Here is a 20,228-nt window from a genome sequence, read left to right as displayed (position 1 = left end):
TGCACTTGGAGTGGCAATCACAGCTCTAGAACAACAGTTACAGTGTGACCTCTTATAGCAGAAGGGGACGCGCTGGTTAAAGCCTTCTGCGACATGAGGAAGAGAAAAAGCCACCAGCACTGCAGGAGCAGCTCACATACACTGGGCATGTAACTGCTGTATGCCAGCCATGACTGCAAGCACTGCACACTTATCACCTCTCTGATCATCACAAAACCTGGTGAGGAAAGCACTGTTGTTATGGTTATTTTATAGTTGAAGAAACTAAAGCCCTGGAGTTCAGCCAAAGGTTACTGTGGTTGGTGGTGAAGCCCATATCAAAATGGCAGCAGTCCAGGTCAGGCGCTGTGGTGCACACCTGTAGTCCCAGCGGCTCAGGAGGCTGAGGCAGGAGAATGGCAAATTCAAAGCCAGCCTCAGCAATGGCAAGGCACTAAGCAACTCAGTGAGACTCTGTCTCTAAATAAAATACAAAATACGGCTGGGGATGTGGCTCAGTGGTTGAGTCACCCTGTATTCAATCCCTGATACCTCCCCCTCAACCGCCCCCCTCCAAAAGAAAAATGGGGCAGTCCACTTCCAGAGATTTCTTTCATCTGCCATGTTTCTTAGTATCAATCTTGAAGACACCTAACAAAAAGTCATTTTCCAGGAACACAAAAGGCTATGTCAGGAGAAAAGTGGGATTTGTATAATCAGTAAGCTTAAGCCATGCTCTCAAACCCTGATGGCCTCTGGCCCTCTGGGGTCTTTCATGATTATAGTCTCTTTAACTTTGGCTCATCAGGCCTACACAAAAGGATGGGGGCAGAAGGGAGAAATATTGTAGTTATTAGCTGTCTGCTTAAAAATGCCTTCAGATTCATAGGGCTGGGTTGAAGCCCAGTCAGTGAGTGGCAACTATGTAAAGAACTAAGCTAAATTCAGCTGTGAGAAAACTTAAGTCCAATGTAAAGACAGTTTTGTGCACACATTGGGTACTCATGAACACATTCTACCACCAAAGGAAAAACTCTGAACTCAAGCCAGGTTCCATGGCACATGCCTATAATTTCAGCAGTTCAGGAAGCTGAGGCAGGAAGATCACAAGTTCAAAGCCAGCCTCAGCCACTTAGTGAGACCCTGTCTCAAAATAGAAAATAAAAAGGGCTGGGGATGTGGCTCAGTGGTTAAGCACCCCTGGGTTCAATCCCTGGTACCAAAAACCAAAATCAAACCAAACCAAAATCAAACCAAACAAACAACAACAACAACAAATTAAACAAAAAACAAACAAAAAACCAAACCAACTCTCAAAAAACAAAAACCAAAAAAACAAGAACAAAAACAAAAAACAACTTTGTATTTGGTTCTGATACTCATCAGTGACACTGGTTGTGCTGATACCCTTGATAAGAATTATGTAATTTATAAAATGGAGAAAATAAATGCATAGCTTGCCTTACAGAGCTCTGATGAGGAAAGGGAAAGGAAAGGAACAAAACACACTTTCCTGGTCTCTGGCCTTATGCTAACTACTTTCATGCATATAACATCATCCCAGTGTGGTAGGATTTATTATCTCTAATTTATATAGTTAAACTGAGGTTAAGACATGTTAAAATATAGTTTGTAAGAGGGTGGGTCCATGATACCATGTTGTGACAAATCCAAGGTGCTATAAATGTGCAAGGCATTGTGGGCGTCTCATGGCAGTTGCCTAGTCTGCTGAAAGGCTGATGCTGCACCTGCCTGGGTACTCAACCAGGACCCTCTGTGGTGCCACCCATAAGATTAGCATAACATACATTCTGTGTCATTACATAAGGGAACACAGCATTTTTTCTTATTTGGTTTTGTCCAAGCATTTTGCTGTCACAAAAAGAATTATCCCTAAACTGGTTGAAAGTCCTGAAACCCATATGCTATACCCACACCTGCTTGGCTACTCCTTGCCTAATCTGCTTTGAAAGGCACAACCTGGGGAAAAATCTGTGGTGTCCAAAGTTGATGATCTCATCATGCTTAAAAAAAGTGGAATTTAAAAAAAAACTGATTAGGTACCTGCAGAATGTTGTCTGAAAATTTAAATAACTGATCCTTATCACAGTCATTAAAACATGTCTATTCTCTTACAGGGGTTATTATTATAAGTAGGAGGCACTGGCCAGCCTGCAACTGCTGCACAGGCACAGGAAACTCAAATTCCCAAACAGGTAAAGAAACGCCTCCTGAATGTTGCCACCCCCAATGTAACAGAGGCACTATCCAGAGTTGTCATTATCCACAGACATCAAGACAGAGAGTGGGATCATTGTGAACAGAAATGAAAATGACAATACTGTGCGATGAGATGGATGACAGTGAGGCTGAGGCCCCAATCTTGTTCCTTCCTGAGGGCCCTGTCCTGTACAAACTAGACGCCTTGCCACATAGTATATTATGGCCATTCCACAACTGCTTTTTCTTTTTGTCAAGCAAGATCTAGAAATATCCAGAAAGATGTACTTTTATGGGAAGCAGAGTTACAAAGAGCTGCTTTGTTGGGCGGCATCCTCCTATTGCTAAGTTGTGTTACTAATGGCCAAGTATTCGGCCTTATTTAAAAAAATTCAAGCATGCATTTCATATATGAGATTAAGATTTGACACCCTTTGATTATCTAACTGATTGTTGACTATTTAAGAAGAAAGTCAAATAATTATACTGGTGGATGCTGCCACGGGACAGCAAGTACGACAAAGAGCTCCTCTGAGGAGCAGGGGGTCTTTCATGAGTTTTCTATCAGAATTAAGACTGCTGAAATATTTTTCGTTCTAGTATTCCTTTGCATCTTAACTATATCAACCTAAGAATGATAACCTGATAATAAAAGGAATACAGAATCAGCTGGAAGAGCAGGTTTAAGCCTAAATTTAGTGAAATCTAACACAATTTACAATAAAACTATAAGCTGAAGGAAAAGTACTGATGCATATAGCTGTACTATCATTACTTTAGATCATGATTTGCTATCTGAATAGAAACACATCTGTACCATTTCTCTCTGTAGGATTTGGTTGTTGGGAGGAGGTTGGGAAGTGAACTGAAGTGAGAAGATGTAAACTGAGTAAATCAATACATTAAACTACTATTTGTTGAACATAAAAAGGCCCAGAGACTTGTCAATATTGCCACTGTAAAGTATTATGCTTTAGATATGAGGTGTTCCCCAAAAGTTCACTTGTAACACAATACAAGGATTTTCAGAAGTAAAATGATTAGATTATGAGAGGGATAACCCAATCAGTGGATTACTCTACTGATGGATTAACTGGGCAGTAGCTGTAGACAGGTAGGGTATGGCTGGAAGAGTAGGTCGCTGGGGTGTGCCTTCATCCTTGATTAGAAGAGCTCTTGGCTTCTTGGTTGTTGTGTCCTGAGCTGCTTTACCTCTTCCTAGCCTTTTGCCACTATGTTCTGCCTTGCTTTGGGCCCAGAGCTATGAAGTCAGCTGACCATGGATTGAACCTCAGAAACCATGAGACAAAATAAACATTTGCTCCACTATGTTGTTCTTGTCTAGTATATTTGTCATAGTGATGAAAAAGCTAACACATAAATTGATAGTATTATATAAAATAGCTATCCTATCACAAATAAGTATAAAACTGGCCAAAATATATATAGCAGTTGTTTTTAAACTTTGGACAAATGGCAGAGCAGGACTGTAATCTATGAAAAAAGGGAAGCATATAAAGTGAGTCCCCTGATTTCCTTGCAATTCTGGAAGCACTATCTGGACTATACCATAGGGAGAGTCTAAGTAGGATATGGACATCTGGATGAACTGAGGACTTAGAAATTTGGGACTGACATTAAGTAGTATTTGAAGAGTAAGGAGCGGGGTTGAACTCTAGAAATCAATACAGGGGACCCCCTTAATTTTTTGACCTAATGCTGTACATATACAGGCAAGATTCCACAGTCCTGACAGAGAACAACTTCTGGGGAGCCATAAAATAGATGGAGATTCTAGAGATTTCAGGGTGCTGGAAGATATTGGGAATACAGAGAAGCCAGACTGGAAAAACCATGACAAATACCCTGGTGTCCATGTATCAGGGATACTCTGGATCTGCCTTTACAAAGCTTAAAAAATAAGCCAAACCCCAAAAACTCTCTGATATGTGGATGCTAACACAACTGGGGGATATAAAAGTTCAGTGGATTAGACAAAGGGGAATGAAGGGGATAGGAATAGGAAAGATGGTAGAATAGATTTGAAATAACCTTCCTATGTACATATATGAATACACCACAGTGAATCTCCATATCATGTATATCCACAAGACTGGGATCCTAATTAAATAGGATATACTCTATGTTTATATAAATGTCAAAATTGACTTTACTGTCATGTATAACTAAAAAGAATAAATTAAAATAAAATAAGCCTCAGATGTATGTAGGTAATTTAACAGTGAAAACCTTCTAGAACAAAACTCACAAGTCTCTAAAGGAAGACAACAAAATCTAGATGTTCAACAACAGAACATCTACAATGTCTACCATACAACCAAAAGTTCCTAGATATGTTTTGTTAGCTTTGTGATGCTGTGACCAAAATATCTGACAAAAACAACGCAAGGGAGGGAAAATTTATTTGGTCTCATAGTTGCAGAGGTTTAGTCCATGGTCAGGTGACTCTAATGCTCAGAGCCCGAGGTGAGATAAAGCATCATAGCAGAAGGCTGTAGTAGAGAAAGCAGTTACTTCAGGGTAGTTAGGAAGCAGAGAGAGAGAGAGAGAGTGGAAAGAACCAGGGACAAAATATATAATCCCTAAGGTATGTTCCCACTGACCTACCTCCTTTAGTCATGCTCTACCCGCCAATAGTTACAACCTGGTAATCCAGTCAAAATTTTCATCCCATCAAATGGATTAATCTTATTGTCATAGCTCTAATAATCTAATCATTTCACCTCCTGCATTAACACAGGAGGGTTTTTATTTTTTATTTTTTTGGGGGGTGGCAAGGACCTCATGTTCAAACCAATGAAAGAAAATGTGACCCTATCATCAGGAAAAACTGCACAGAAATATAATATATGGCATCTATTTTATAAATATGTTTAAAGATTATAAGAAAATAATAGAACAAACAAATTAATATGGTGGGAGAAGCCCAGTACAGAAATGAAAACAATTAACCAGAACTAAATGATGGGAGGGTAGTAAATGAACCTATAGTATTACAAAGTTCTTCATTTTTGGTTAAATAGTAAATTTTTTTTTTTTTAAAGAGAGAGAGAATTTATTTATTTATTTATTTATTTATTTATTTAGTTTTCGGTGGACACAACATCTTTGTTTGTATGTGGTGCTGAGAATCGAACCCGGGCCGCACGCATGCCAGGCGAGCGCGCTACCGCTTGAGCCACATCCCCAGCCTCTTAAATAGTAAAATATTAATTAATAATAGACAGTGATAAAGTAAAGCCACATTCTGTAATCCCCAGAGTTACCTCTAAAAATATATAAAAAAGAGACATAGCTAAAAAAGCAATGTAAGGGGGTGGGGCTATGGCTCAGCAGTGGAGCACTCGCCTAGCATATGCAGGGCCCTGGGTTCGATCCTCAGCACCACATAAGATAGATAAATAAATAAGTAAGTAAGTAAGTAAGGGTATCATGTTCAACTACAACTAAAACATAAATATATTTTTTAAAAAGCAATGGAAGAATCAAAATAAATATTAAAAAATATTCAAATCAACCAAAGAAGACAAAAACAGAAGCACAAAACACAGAGCAGTTAAACAAAACAGAATAATAGAAAAGAAAGAAAAAAGACAGCAAAATGGCAGAACTAAATAATCATTATATTAAAGTAGATTAAAGTTTCCAGTTGCAAGGTAAAGCATGCCAGACTGGAATTAAAAAAGGAGGACCCAGTTGAAGGCTGTTTTCAAGATATGTCCTTAAAAAAATACAAAGACAAAGAGGTTTAAAGTTAAAGGATAGAAAAAGACATAGTCATGTGCCGCATACTGATGTTTTAGTTAACAACAGACTACACATAAGACAGTGGTTTTGTAACCTTATAAAGGAGAAGAAAAACTCCTATCACCCAGTGACATGAGAGCTGTTGTTACAAGGAAGCACAACATATTACTCATGTGTAAATAATCTTATTGTGATGCTAGTTGTATAAAAGTATAGCATATAAAATGATGAATCATACATGATGATGATAAAAACAATGTCCATTATTGGCTTATGTATTGACGACACTGAACTTTTTAATCATTATTTTAGAGTGTACTCTTTGTACTTATCAAAAATGTTTAATATGGGCTGGGGACGTGGCTCAAGAGGTAACGCGCTTGCCTGGCATGCGCGGGGCACTGGGTTCGATCCTCAGCACCACATAAAAATAAAATGAAGATGTTTTGTCCACCAAAAACTGAAAAATAAATATTTTAAAAAAATGTTTAATATAAAACAGTATGCCGGGGCTGGGGTTGTAGCTCAGGGGTAGAGCTCTTGCTTCAGCTTCAGCACCACATAAAAATAAGTAAAATAAAGGCACTGTATTCTTCTACAACTAAATATATATAATATATAAACAGTATGGCATATTAGTTGTTAGTAGTCTCAGACATCTGCTTGCTATGCTGTCTCTTGGTTGCGTCAAGAGGCCACATGAAGTGATCACTTACCTAGGTTTGTATATGATTGCACCATGTTTGTATAATAAAGAAATTGCCTAACACCACATTTCTTAGAAGGTATTCCTGTTAAGTGGCACGTGACAGTGTGATAAAAACACTAATTATGAGAAACCTTGACTGGCTGTATGAATAGGTAATAGGATTTGATACAAGGAATACTGCTAGAGAATAAGAAGGACATTTCATAATGATTAAAAGGTCACTACACCAGGAAGATAACAAGTTTGTATGTGCCCAAGAGTAGAGCTCCAAAGTATGACAAGGAAAACAAGGAATGAAAGATCTAACAATAATTAGGATTTTTTTTAACTACTCTCAGTAGTTGATAGCTCGATTAAAAAAAAAGAGTCAGTGAATGACATGCACTCTCTTGATATAACTAAGAATTACATCCAACAACTGCAGCTCATACTTGTTTTTTAAAAGCACAAATAATGTCCATTTAGATAGACCATGTGCTTGATCCAAACAAGTCTCAGTGACTTTCCAAAACTGTTTTTATAGGTTATGCTCTGTTCAGAATAGAATTAAATTAGAAATCCATTATAATAAGATACCTAGAGAAGTATCTTATTGTATATGTAGAAATTAAAACAAGGTTTAAAACCTTTAGTTATTTAGTTACATAACCTTTTGTGAAAGACAAAATCACAAGGTGAATTAGAAAATATTTCAAAGTGAATGAGAATGAAACATCAAAATTTGTGGGATATAGTTACAGCAGTTGTTGGATGGAAATCCACAGCTTTACATTTTTATGTAAGAAGAAAGGTTAAATATCAATGATCCAAGTGCCCACTATCAGATGCTAGAAAAAGTAAAGTAAATTAAATCCTAAGTAGAAGGATGGCAAAAGAACTAGACAAATTGTAGAATTGACAAGTTCATAATATATCATAGGAAAAACTTGCTGGATGATCTTGACAGCAAACTTGTTCTATATGGATACAGGATTGTTTACGTTAGTAAAGAGTGAGAAATCTCCTTTGGAGAAGGAGGAGATAAAGATGAAATAGGGGTTGTTGATGCACCAAAAGCCCTGACTTTTAATCTAAAACGATTTAAATTTTATTTTGCTAGGAACAAGGAGTCAGGGATGTTTTCTAAGCATTAGGTGAGGAGGAGGATGGATTGGGGCCCCAAGACAGAGTCATTGAAGAGACTTTTGGAACAGTAGAAGAAGTGCATACTCCGATGTGTCAAAATGCATTCTACTGTCTTGTATAACTAATTAGAACAAGTAAGAAATTAAAAAATAGCCAAAGTATGTTAACAGAAATTAGAAAAACAGTGAATAAACATGGTGAAAGATGCTAAAAAGAAAAAAAAGGAGTAGTATATACTGAGGGGAACTGATAGCACAGCTGAAGAGTGTGGAGGAGAGACAGCTGGCCTTGTTGAAGAAGACCTCTCTGAGCTCAAAGTAAAATGCAGGGAGAGATAACTGGAGTTAAATAATTTCTTCCCAATGATTGCAAAGAAATTATGCAGATGAGAAATTTCTTATTTTTTCCTATACACTACGTGAAATTGCCAGAAACAAATATAAATGGCCCCTTTCTTTTAATACATAGAAAGGCAGCCTCACTTGACTCAGTGAGTAAATGAGAAAGTTAAGTGACAACCAATAGGGCGGGATCTCTCCATTGAGGGTATGCTATATCTGGAATAATACCTGTCATCAGTGGATATTTCACTACAAAACAGAGAGTAAAAATTTATTCATGTAATAACAGAATCCAAGTAAATCATAACTAGAATTACCTGGATATTTTAGAAAACAACAAAACACAAATAACCCAAGATGGAAACTTCTATCAATTAGAACAGTCTGCACTGAACACTGGCCCACATTTTATCTTCAGCTGCTCTTCCCTTTCTTCTGCTTTAACCAAAGGAGATTTATCAGATTTTTTACTTACCCAATCTAGCGTTCTGATATTATATGAAAGAGTGTGCATTTTCAGGGACGGCCAGTAATTGATTTGGGACAGTGGTCCAGACAAAAGCCTGGACTCTGCAGGAACAGTATATCAGCCACCTGAGAATCCACATCCATTAGGGCAGCTCAGACTCTGCAAAGTTCTGCTGTTTAGATACTATGACCTTTACAAATAGGTGATAATTCAGCATAGTGCAATTAAGAATGGCCTACCGAGTTGTTCCAGTGCACAATAATAGACTTTAGTTGCTCTGTTGCATGTGCTGAGCACTAAAAGGCTAACTGCCTGATATTGTGGGAAGGGGCCTAAAAGATTCATCAGGAAACACCATTGAAGGGAAAGAACCACTTGTAATTTAATCATACTGTATCGGGCCAACATTTCAAGATGGTAGACATGATGAGTTGTTTTGATAAGGGAGTTTACTTATAAAGAGAAGGCACAGGATGAGAACCACCATTGGCACTGAGGTAGTCTCACACAGACCCCCAATGACAGACTTGTGATTTAAGAGGAAACAATCACAAAAGGTGTCATACTAAAAAGCAGAAAATTCACACTTATTGGTGACTAATGAGTGATGCTACTTGGGTTTCTACTAGTGAATTGCAGGGCTCTATCCTTGTTTTCTTCTATATAAATATTTTATTAATGATTTGGGTAAAGATAAAAAAGGCCTATACATAGGATGAGAAATCATGATTCCCAAGGTCATAAGCTAAAACAGTACCAGGAAAGTCTTGAATTCAGCTTCAGAAACCAATAATATGCACACCAGTAGCATGTGTGAGCAGAATCAGAAGTGTGAGATCAATATGTTCACTGTGAGTCAACAGCTGCTAAAAAAGCTAATGTGCATTTGATTCCATTTATGGAAAGACAATCTAGAATAAGGAAGATGATGATCTCATTTTGTTCTAAAATTATTTCACCTGAAGTACCATGGTAGTAGTAAAGAGATGTGACATGATGGGGTGGAGAAGACAGAAGAAATAAAGGATGGATATTCTGATGGACAAGAGAAGACTGGAGGCTGGGGACTTATTACTTCAATTACATGAAGAACTATATAGGCTGCTCTCCAAGAGAGGTGTTACACATCTTTTTGTAGCTTCCAGAGGAAGGACCAGATCAATGAATGGGTAGAAGAATTCTGTTAGAGCAGAGTTCTGTCTCCTGAGACCGCCTCCTGAGGCAGATGGAACATTGTGCCTCAGGAGGCGGTCTCAAGAGAGACAGAACACTGCTTGTTAAAATGGATGAGGAGCAAATGACGTGTAGCAAGACAGCTCAAGTTCTGCTAACCTGCTCCCAAGTGAAACTGAGACAGTTAAGTCAGCTTTCATTCTTACGGGGTTAACAGACATATTAGAAAACCAGAGTTAAAAAGTGCATGAATCTTTAAGGCTATAAAACTAAAATAACACATCTGGAGACAGGAGGCTGGGAAGTCAGCTCAGCCTCTAAAGACTATTTGGTCAGTGGAAATACCAATAACTCAGAGCCAAGAAAAACAAAATCAAAACCACTGAGGCAGAGCAGAGATATATCCTGTTCCAAAATCCAATTTGGAACTTTCCCAGATGATAAAGGGCAAATTTCATGTGATAAGAGACAAATGCATCTGTACAACAGTTACTAAAGTAACCTATAGTTTCCTTTATTAGTATAGTAAAAATCACACCCCAAAGTGGGGAATTAAGGTGATAATGAGACATTGGTGCATGAAGAGGCATGAGGAAGATTTCATGCCTCTACATGCAATGACATCAAGAGGCCATAAAAGCTGTATACCTTTGTCCTTTGAGTCAGCCTGGGATTTCTGTCTCCTGCATGCTGCCTTCCTTATGCTTGAGCGTAAGAATAAAAAGCCCTTTTCCATGCCACAGTGTCTGTATTTCCTTCTTCTGAGAGTATAAGAACCCAGAGTCCATACTATATACATATATTTTATAGGAAAACTATATAAATATATATATATATATATATATATATATATATATATATATATATATATAGGCTAAATTCCCTTAGCATTATATTCTCCAACTCCATACATTTACTTGCAAGAGCCATGATTTTATTCTCTTTTATTGCTGAGTAATGGTCATTTGTGTATATATACCACATTTCCTTATCCATTCATCTATGAAGGGCATCTAGATTGGTTCCACAGTTTAGCTACTATAAATTGTGCTGCAATAAACATTGATGTGGCTGTGTCCCTGTAGTATGCTGTTTTAAAATCTTTTGGGTATAGAACGAGAAATGGGATAGCTTGATCAAATGGTGGTTCCATTCCAGGAAAACTATATAAATATATTTTAAGAAACCAAGACATTTAAAAACTCTGTAAATAGTCCTAAGAGCAAATAGCAAATGAAAAAAATAACTATTAAAAAAATCTATGAATTCAGTTAACAATGGCAAGGGGCTTTGTGTATGGACCAACACTATTCCCTTCTCCCCTCCTAGCTCAACAACACATAGCAGACTCACTTCCTCTTTCCAAAATCCCAGCAGGAGGGCTTTCTGTCTCAGTAGGAATTCACCCCACCCTGGACTTGCTCTTCTCTAAGGACAGGGTGCCTGAACGCCAAGTTCCTTTTTGGGTGGATCAATCAGAAACAGGTATATCTTCTGAGATAGCTGCCAGAGTGAACTCCAGACAATCTCTAATTTCACTATAATAAAAATATGGATATTCCTCCCCTTATTAACCTTATATAACCTCAGAACTCCCCCCAAAAAAGTGGGATGTGAATTTGCAAGCTTATCTATCACTTCTCCTATTATTGACCACAAATAAAATTCTCCTTCACTGTCCAATCAGTGCTTGGTCTTGGTTATTAGTTCCATAAATCTGGGAGGGAAAATGAGCCTAGACTTTTGGGTCAAAAACTGATAATAGGCACAGGACCTCAGCCCCTCTCATCCTGCCTTCAGCTATGCATTTCTGGGCTAAGCTCTAGGTGAGTGCCACTGGGGTGGTGACAGGAAGCAGACAGACATGATTGGTAAGAACAGAAGGGAATAAATCTAGCATTCATGAGGCCAGGGTTTGATCTCCAGTATGACAGTAAATAGATAAATAGAACAAAATAAGATAAAATAAAATTCCTAGAGAGTCTCAACATTAGATTTGAACTGGAAGAAGAAAGAATTTGTGAATAGATTCTGAAAGCTGAAAAACAGAGAAAAAAAGAGAAGAAAAATGAACAGAGGGCTGGGGTTGTGGCTCTGAGGTAGTGTGCTTGCCTAGCATGTGCGAGGCACTGGGTTTGATCCTCAGCACCACATAAAATAAAAAATAAAGATATTGTGTTCACCTGTAACTAAAAAATAAAATATATTTTTAAAAAATAAACAGAGCCTTGGAGAAATGTGGGTATCATCAGCACAGCAACATATACTGATGGAGTATAAGGCGAGGAGACAGAGAAAGTGTTACTGGAGTTGTGGGCCAGAGGTCCAGCTCTGGGGGCTCTAACAAATCAGGTCTGGCCACTTGCCACAAAAAAAAAAAAAGAAAAAAAAAGAAAAAAAAAAGAAAAAAAAAAAAAAAGGAAAGAAACTTTAATCAATATAGCTACACCTGGAAAACAAAGGAGACCAGTGTTTCCAAGCCCTGTCTTCTGAGGTGCTGACACAGCTCACCAATTATATAGACAAGGGAGACAGAAGTATGCACAGTTAAGCTGCCCTGGTCAAACAGTGGCCCAGTTGATCATTATCTCAGGATTGGTCAGAAGGGGCCTTGTTGGCAGTAGTGATAAAGTTGCTGCTGAAGGAGGGTAAGTTTGGATTTATCAAGCGATGTTTATTGATCAGGCCTATTCCTGGAATCCATGGTAACTGACTCAAAGGAGACAGCAAAATAGAGGCAGAGATAGCAGAGATGTCATTTAAAATATTTATTTTTGTAGTTGTAGTTGCACACAATAACTTTATTTTGTTTTATTTTATTTTTATATGATGCTGAGGATCAAACCCAGGGCCTTGCACGTGTGAGGTGAGAGCTCTACTGCTGAGTCATAACCCCAGCCCCCATGATATCATATGTTTTACTCTGCTTTTAGTTATATATTGAATATTTAAAGGCCCAAACTGATAAGTCAGTGTTCTTAGGAAAAAAAGTAGAAGAAAAACAAAAGGCTTTGTTACAAAAGGAAAGGAAAAATACTTGAAGAAATTATGCCTCAAAATTTCCCATAATTATTGAAAAATCTTACACATTCAGGAAACTCAAGGAACTCTAGGATAAAAATACAGTGATTAGTAAGATAAGGTGAGAATCTTGAGAGCAGCAAAAGAAAAAAAAAAAAAAAAGACCAGTCACTGACAAGAAACCCCAATAAGATTAACAGCAGAAACAAGAGGCCAGAAAGCATCACATATTCAAAATGTTAAGCAAGGGGCTGCAGTTTTAGCTCAGCACCATATAAAAAAATAGAATAAAATAAACTTATTATGTCCATCTACAACTAAAAAAAATTACATATATATTTTTATTATATATAATAAATAAAAGAAAACCCTGTCAACTAAGAGTCCTACATCTAGCAAAGCTATTTTCCAAAACTGAAGGTTAAATATTTTCCTAAAGAAAAAATGAGAGAATTTGTTGCTAGCAGACCTGCCTGACAAGTGCCACTAATGAAGGTTCTTCAGCATTAAAGCAGGTGACTCCAGAAGCTAATTTAAAAAAACATAAAAAAAAAGAGAACCAGAAAAGTTAACTATGAAATTGTAAAATACTGTATAAATGCACATTTTTCTCCTTTCTTCTTATAAGTGGATTTTTTAAAAAAAGCAATTGTATAAAATAATACATGTATAATAGAATATTGGACCTATAATATTGTAATATAAATATTATTATATTGAAATGTAATATAAAGCTGAACATGGTGGCATATGCCAGAAATCCGTTATTTGGAAGGCTGAGGTTGGCCTCAGCAACTTAGGGAGACCCTTTCTCAAAAATAAACAAACAAATAAATGAGTAAATTAAAAACAAAACAAAAAGGGGCTCTAGCTCAGTGGTAGAGAATTTGCCTAGCATGTGGGAGGAGCTGGGTTCAATCCCTATTAACAGTAAAACAAAACAAGAGTTAAAGAAATGTAATATATGTGTAACATATCTGTACAAAGTGATGTGGAAGCAAAGTTTTATTGAGCTAAGGAAATGACAACAGATAATAAGGTAATAATTATTGAAATGCATTAATAGATGTCCTATAATAATAAAAAAGGGGAAAGGAAGTAATGCTTTAATATACAACTGAAATTGAGTTAGTTTAAATCAGAAGCTGAATCAGAAAAGCTAAGGTGCATATGCTAAACACTGTGGCACCACGAAAAAACTAAATAAAAACAGAATTAATTCTAGATAGGGAAGAGGGATGGGAGAGAAAAGGAGGGGGGAGGGGATTAGCAAGGATGGTGGAATGTGATGATCATCATTATACAAAGTACATGTATGAAGACTTGAATTGGGTGTCAACTTACCTTATATACAAACAGAGATATGAAAAATTGTGATATATATGTGTATTAAGAATTGTAATGCAAAAAAAGTACATGTATAATGGCATAAATTTCGTATACACAGATACGAAAAACTGTGCTCTATATGTGTAGTAAGGATTGTAATGCATTCCACTGTTGTTGTGTATTTAAAAAAAATAATAAAATCAATAAAAAAAAAGAAATGATGTACAGGTATAAAGACAAACAAAACAAAACAAAACAAAACCCCCAAAACCAAAACCTAAACAAAAACACCTAAAAAGAACTCCCCAAAATTCTGAAAAATCATTAAAATCTTCATTGAAAAAATATACAGATGGATTATAAGCATATAAAAAGACACTCAGTATCATCTGTAACTAGGGAATTGCATATTTTAAAAATGTGACAGCACTGTATACTTATTATAATGGATAAAATCCAAAATACTGAGAACACAAATTCTGGAGGAATGCAAAGGGAACACTGGTTCATCGTTGATAGGAATGCAAAAAGGTATGTAAAGAGAGTTGGTATAGTTTGGATGTTGAATGTTCCCCCAAAGGCCTATGTGTAAAGGCTTGGTCTCAGGGTGGAATTATTAGGAGGTACTGTGGGCCTTTAAGAGATGGGGTCTAGTGTAAGGTCCTCAGGTTACTGCTTTCAAAGTGGGGTGCAGAACCCTGGGCTCAGTCTTCTCTCTTTCCTGGTTTAAGATGTCAGGGGTTTGTTCCACTAAGTACTCCCATCATGATGTGCCACCTTTGCCCAGAGTCCCAAAGTAATATGACTACCCAATCTTGGACTGGAAGCTTCAGAACCATGAGCCAAAGTGAAGGACTTCTCTTTAAGTTGTCTCATGCATTTATTTATAGTGATGAAAAACTGACTAATACTATATATTAGTATTAGTATAATACTCTTACCATATAATTCAGCAATCCTGCTCCTATATATTTATACAAATGAGCCAAAAACTTACGTCTTCACAAAAATCCACACACAGATGATTACTTCAGTTTTATTCACAACCTGAATGTAAGTAAGAAATTCTTCAATAGGCGAATGGATATACAAACTATGGTATATCCAGACAACAAAATGTTATTCAATAATTAAAAAAAATAAACTACTAAGCCATGAAAAGACATTAAGAAAACTTAAATGCTGATTTCTAAGTGAAAGAAGCCCATTTGGAAAGCTTATATGTCCAGTTAAATGACATTCTAGAAAAGGTTAAACTACGGAGAAGAGTAAATACAATTTGTAATTGCCAAAAGTTTTGGGAGAGGGAAAGAAGTGCAAATGGGAACACAGAGATTTGCAGGTGTGTGTGAAACTACTCTGTATGACACCATGATGGTGAATACATTTCTACAATTTATCAGAACCCACAGAATATATAACAACAGTGTGAAATGTAATGTAAACCATGGGTTTTAGTTAATAATAAAGTCAGTATTGGCACATATTTGTAACTATACATAATAAAATTTTCACACCAAGCTGATACCTGCATCTACACAGTGGCTTCCCACGGGTACCACTTCTGTCTTCTAAACTATTAAGAATGCTATGCTTTCTTCCAAATTAGTGCCCTCCAGGTGTCTGTAGGCAACTATACCCCAGCTTCTTCACTCAGCAGAAGCACTTGGCTTGCTGAGATCTTTGATCCTGCCTGTGCAATAACAAAGATCAAATCAGTACTATTTCTTTTCTTTTTAATCAGTAAAGTCATTAAAGTAACATTTGGATATAAGCCCTACTTTGACAAAGACTCTGAGGAAAGAATGACTGATACCCAAGGACTGTCAGTTTGTTGTTTATGAGAACGTGCATCTTTGCAAGAAAGAGTCAAACAAAAAGGCAAAGGAACTTCATTTAAGCCACCATCAAATGATGGCCATCTCCATGTTTTCTCTCTCTGATATGTTTCTCTTGACTTTTATGAAACTATTAACCAGCTGTTTTGGGGGGCAGCCAGCCGAGACACTGCATTCAGCTTTCCTGTTGCTATGGAGACAGTGGCTTGGTGATACTCTTTCCCTTAAAACAAAATGAAACCAAAAAACTCAGCAATTCAATAAAAATCATGAGCAAGTGTAGTTGTCTACAACTGCCAAGGGTGTCAAGATTAGAACTTAGGCCATAAAAACCTTACTTTCCCAGAGCACTTGGAATAAAAAAAAAATCAGCCTCATTCTTAAAATATGCTTGAATATTTGAAAAACTGAAAATCAGTTTCTCAGAGGCTTGCATATTAAATTCATGAGTTCAGTCACCATTAGCTTGAAAATGTGCTGAGAGCAAGAACTATATCTCACTGACCTTTGTCCCTCCAATGCCTGGCACCTGAGGCTTGTTGAGTATCGAATAGAATCAGAGATATTAGAAGGGCTTTGTGCTCTCTTATTCCCTGTGCCTTGGTCCTAACTGGAAGAAGTGATACTGAAGAGAACATCAACTGTGAATATTCCAGTGGAATGACCAGCCTGAGGGGTCCTCCATCCAAAAAGCCTGGCATGTTGGTCTTCACGGAAATTCCAGTAAGGAAAGTTCATCTGCTTCAGATGACGACTCAGCAGGTAGATCCAGGTTTCTGGGGTCAAACTTGAAGACAACATGCTTTCTTTGATGATTACGCATTAGACCAGCTTTGCTAAAAAATTCCTGGTGAGTGTTTCTTCATAGTCAAAAAGAAATGCATCATAGCCTAGTAGTCTTTGATGTTGCCTCAAACTAATGCTTTGAATTCTGCCAACACCTCCAATTTGTATCTACTCTAGGGAGCGCATTGTATTGGACTTCTGTGTCAATTTTCATCTAACAGCAGTGCCTCCTGATTTTAAAATTTCTGGTCATTCATGATCAAATTCTGAAAAGGTCACAGGGAAGCATATGCATCTTTCAACTTTGTTCTTGAGGTCATCAGACACAATGAAGAAGAAATTTTATATATATGATATATACAATATATATATATATATATGTATTATACATATTCATATTTTATACAATAAATATTTCTAAAGCTTTTGTAAAGCATACCTAAATGCAAAATGCTTGTGAAAAGATACATGCTGTGGAATGTGCTATATGCTCTGTCATGTGGCAGCAGAATAGAAAAGTGACACCCTAAAAAGTGACTGCTATGAAAGACATGTGCCCCAAGAACTTAGCAAAGCCCCATGGAACATTCTTCCTGTATCTTCAGCACTTGAATCCAGCTCTTGACAGGGTCAATGTTGATGGCAGACTCACCAACACTTCTTTTAGTTATGGGTCAAGAGATTCTTTGGATAGATCAAGAACCCTAAGAGTTACACATGTCACTTTGGCAGTCACTGTTCAATAGCTATATTGCGACTTCTATTTGTCAATGAGACTTTGGGGAAAGAAGTAGCTCAAGGATAAGAACCAGAATATATATGTAGAATATATATGTATATATACATATATACACAAATATATATATATATATATATATATATATATTTTTTTTTTCCACCAAAATAAAAACCTGAGTAGGGAAGTAATAACTAGGCACTAAGTTTCACATTGATTGTCACTGCTGACTCAGCATAAATGGTAAAGACCTGACCATGCAGGGAATAAAGCCTTGGTCAAAAATGATATTTTATTTGTTCTTCCTACATTATCTGTGCCAGACACTTCCCTTTCACCCTCACTTCCCATGAAGAACCAAAATCCTGTGAGATTCTTTCCTATATTTCTCATTGGATTATGAGTGACTACTTTGTTTTATAGTTGAGGATACAGTACTAAAATAAAACTGATGTGGTTCCTGCCCTGAGGAAACATGTGGTCTAAAGTGAGATACACCATTAAGTGAAGAGGCAATTTCAACATATCAAGGTAAGTATGTTGGTATAGACTGGTTCAGGGTGCTCTGAAGGACACTTAACTCATATACAGGAGGTGCCAAAAATTTTTCTGGGAGAAAAAAAACTAAGATTTGAATTTATCTCATCTCTTCACTCTGTTAGCAGAGCCTAGGGTTAGGACCTTTTATCTTGCCTTAACAACAACTGTCCTGTTCTTTTAATTAGCCTTTCTGCCTTTAAACTTACCTCTAGTAAAGCTTTATCCTAAAGATAAAAAGCAAACTTCACAGACTGGGTCTCTTTGAGATCTGGATCCCTACTTTCTCTCACCAGATTTCCTCATGCTTTCATATTTAAGACATACAGAACTCACCTCATTTTCTCCAATGTTCTATAGTTAGCCATGTCTGCCTGGGATACAATTCCCCTTATTTTTCAAGGTTAGATCAAGCTTTCCCTCCTCTGGAGGGAAGGCTTTTCCAGACCCCTTAGTCTGGGACAGGCACCTGTATGATAATATATGTACTAAAGAGTCTGATAATAAATATGTATCATTTAGATACCATAAAGAATCTAATAATAAATATGTACTATTTAGTTTGGGCTTCAACTCAGGTTGGTCAAGAGTTGCCAAATAACATAAACTCCCATAGACAGTTACTAAAAACTCTGCAGCTCCTCATTTATTGACAAGTTTTACTCAAGACTTTGCAAATAGCTAAAAACAAAAAACAAAATAACAAAAAACCCCCATTCCTCCCAAAGCAAATATTTTAATCAGTGAGATTCATGCCTTGTTAATCAGTTTGGTGATGAATACTGGAAAGAGATTGTTACCGATGAAATAAAAGGTTTTCAAGCTATGTAGACTGAATGAACTACTTCAGAGAGAGTTCCAACTTTTGCACAGGGATGGAATGAGTCTATACTTCATAGCTTAGGAATGCCACTGGTCCAGTCCATTGGTGAAGGAAGTTTTTGTTTTCCTGATGTAGATTAAAAGAATACAGAATCCATTTATTTAATAAATGCTTATATATGTGGCAGAATTTGCTTTCGTTACAACCTGACAACCAGGTTGTAGAGGAGAAGCTAACCAGTCCATAAAGTTCTTCACTGAGCCTTTTACCATAAAAAACATAAATTATATTATTGCATTATATTAGCTCAGTCATTTCAAAACAGGGCCTCTTCTTGGTGCTGGCAGCAACCTTCACTCGTGGCAGGCTGTTTGGTAATTGTTAGTTTACCTTCTACCATTCCCACTAAATGCTGAAGTCCTTGAGATCAAGGATTGTATTTTTTATCTCTTATCTAATATTTAGCTCAGTATCTAGTATAAAGAAACATTTGCTGATTGGACAATAATACATAGTAGCATAATAAACAGAGGATACATGATTAGTCATGTATCCTCTGTTTGGAAGGCTTATGCTTTAATACTAGAATTGACAACAACTTGAGAACTTATTATGTGTCAAACACAATGTTAGGTACTTAGTATTTCATTTAATATTTATGAGAATTCAGAGAGGGAGCATTACTATTTTACATAGAAAGAAAAAGAAAGGCTAACTTATTTGGGGTTATTCAGATAATTAAGAAGAGTAAACCTTTAAATCCAACTTGGGTTGTATCCTCAGCACACATTTTTAATCAGTACTTTGGAAGTGTTTCCCATGGCTAAATTTGGAGAGATTATACAGAGAAAAAAAAAAACTGCCCTTGCATTCCAATTTCCTTATATGTTTATTGAGACTGTATACATTTCAGCAGCACTGCTGCAGCTGGAGAAGGACTCAGGCTTTTACCGTTGTTTCGATGTTAAATGTACCCAAAAGGTCCATGTTTTGAGGGCTTGGTCCTTGGGGAAGCAGTTTTGGGAGGTACTGTGAATCTCAGGGAAAAGGGGCCTTATGGAAGGTCCTTGAGCCATTAGGCCCAGGCATTTGGAAGGGATTATGGGACTCTGTCTAATCCTCTTTCTGCTTCCAAGCTTGTGATGTGAACAGCATTCACTCTACCATGTGCTCCTGCCATGACATGCCAATCTGGTCAGGGGCTCAAACCCACAGGGCTGTCCAATCCTGAACTTGAACTGCCAAAACCATGAGTTAAATAAGCCCTCTTCTCCTGAGTAACCTGTCTCAGGTATTCCCTGTAGGAGCATGAAGGTAACTAAGCTCCCTGCAGTACAGTGTGATGGTTCTGAGTAGCAACACTCAGCGCCTCAG

At 37.1% G+C, this 20,228-nt stretch overlaps 1 protein-coding gene across 3 annotated transcripts in view; it reads right to left on the bottom strand.

Annotated features, from left to right (window-relative positions):
- Positions 1-20,228, bottom strand: part of Vps8 (VPS8 subunit of CORVET complex) — a 247,054-nt gene that overhangs the window by 12,471 nt on the left and 214,355 nt on the right. Inside the window, exon 46 of one of the 3 annotated variants that reach the window (XM_076868965.2) lies at positions 15,132-15,181. The exons of the other annotated variants lie outside the window; for them this stretch is intronic. Coding sequence (XP_076725080.1) covers positions 15,132-15,181 — 50 coding nt within the window. The remainder of the gene's footprint in view (positions 1-15,131; positions 15,182-20,228) is intronic. 3 annotated transcript variants of the gene reach the window in all.

Source organism: Callospermophilus lateralis, chromosome 10, assembly GCF_048772815.1.
Source record: "Callospermophilus lateralis isolate mCalLat2 chromosome 10, mCalLat2.hap1, whole genome shotgun sequence".
Lineage (NCBI taxonomy): Eukaryota > Metazoa > Chordata > Mammalia > Rodentia > Sciuridae > Callospermophilus > Callospermophilus lateralis.
Note: the sequence above shows the minus strand (reverse complement) of the source record. Positions and strands in the feature narration are given on the sequence as shown.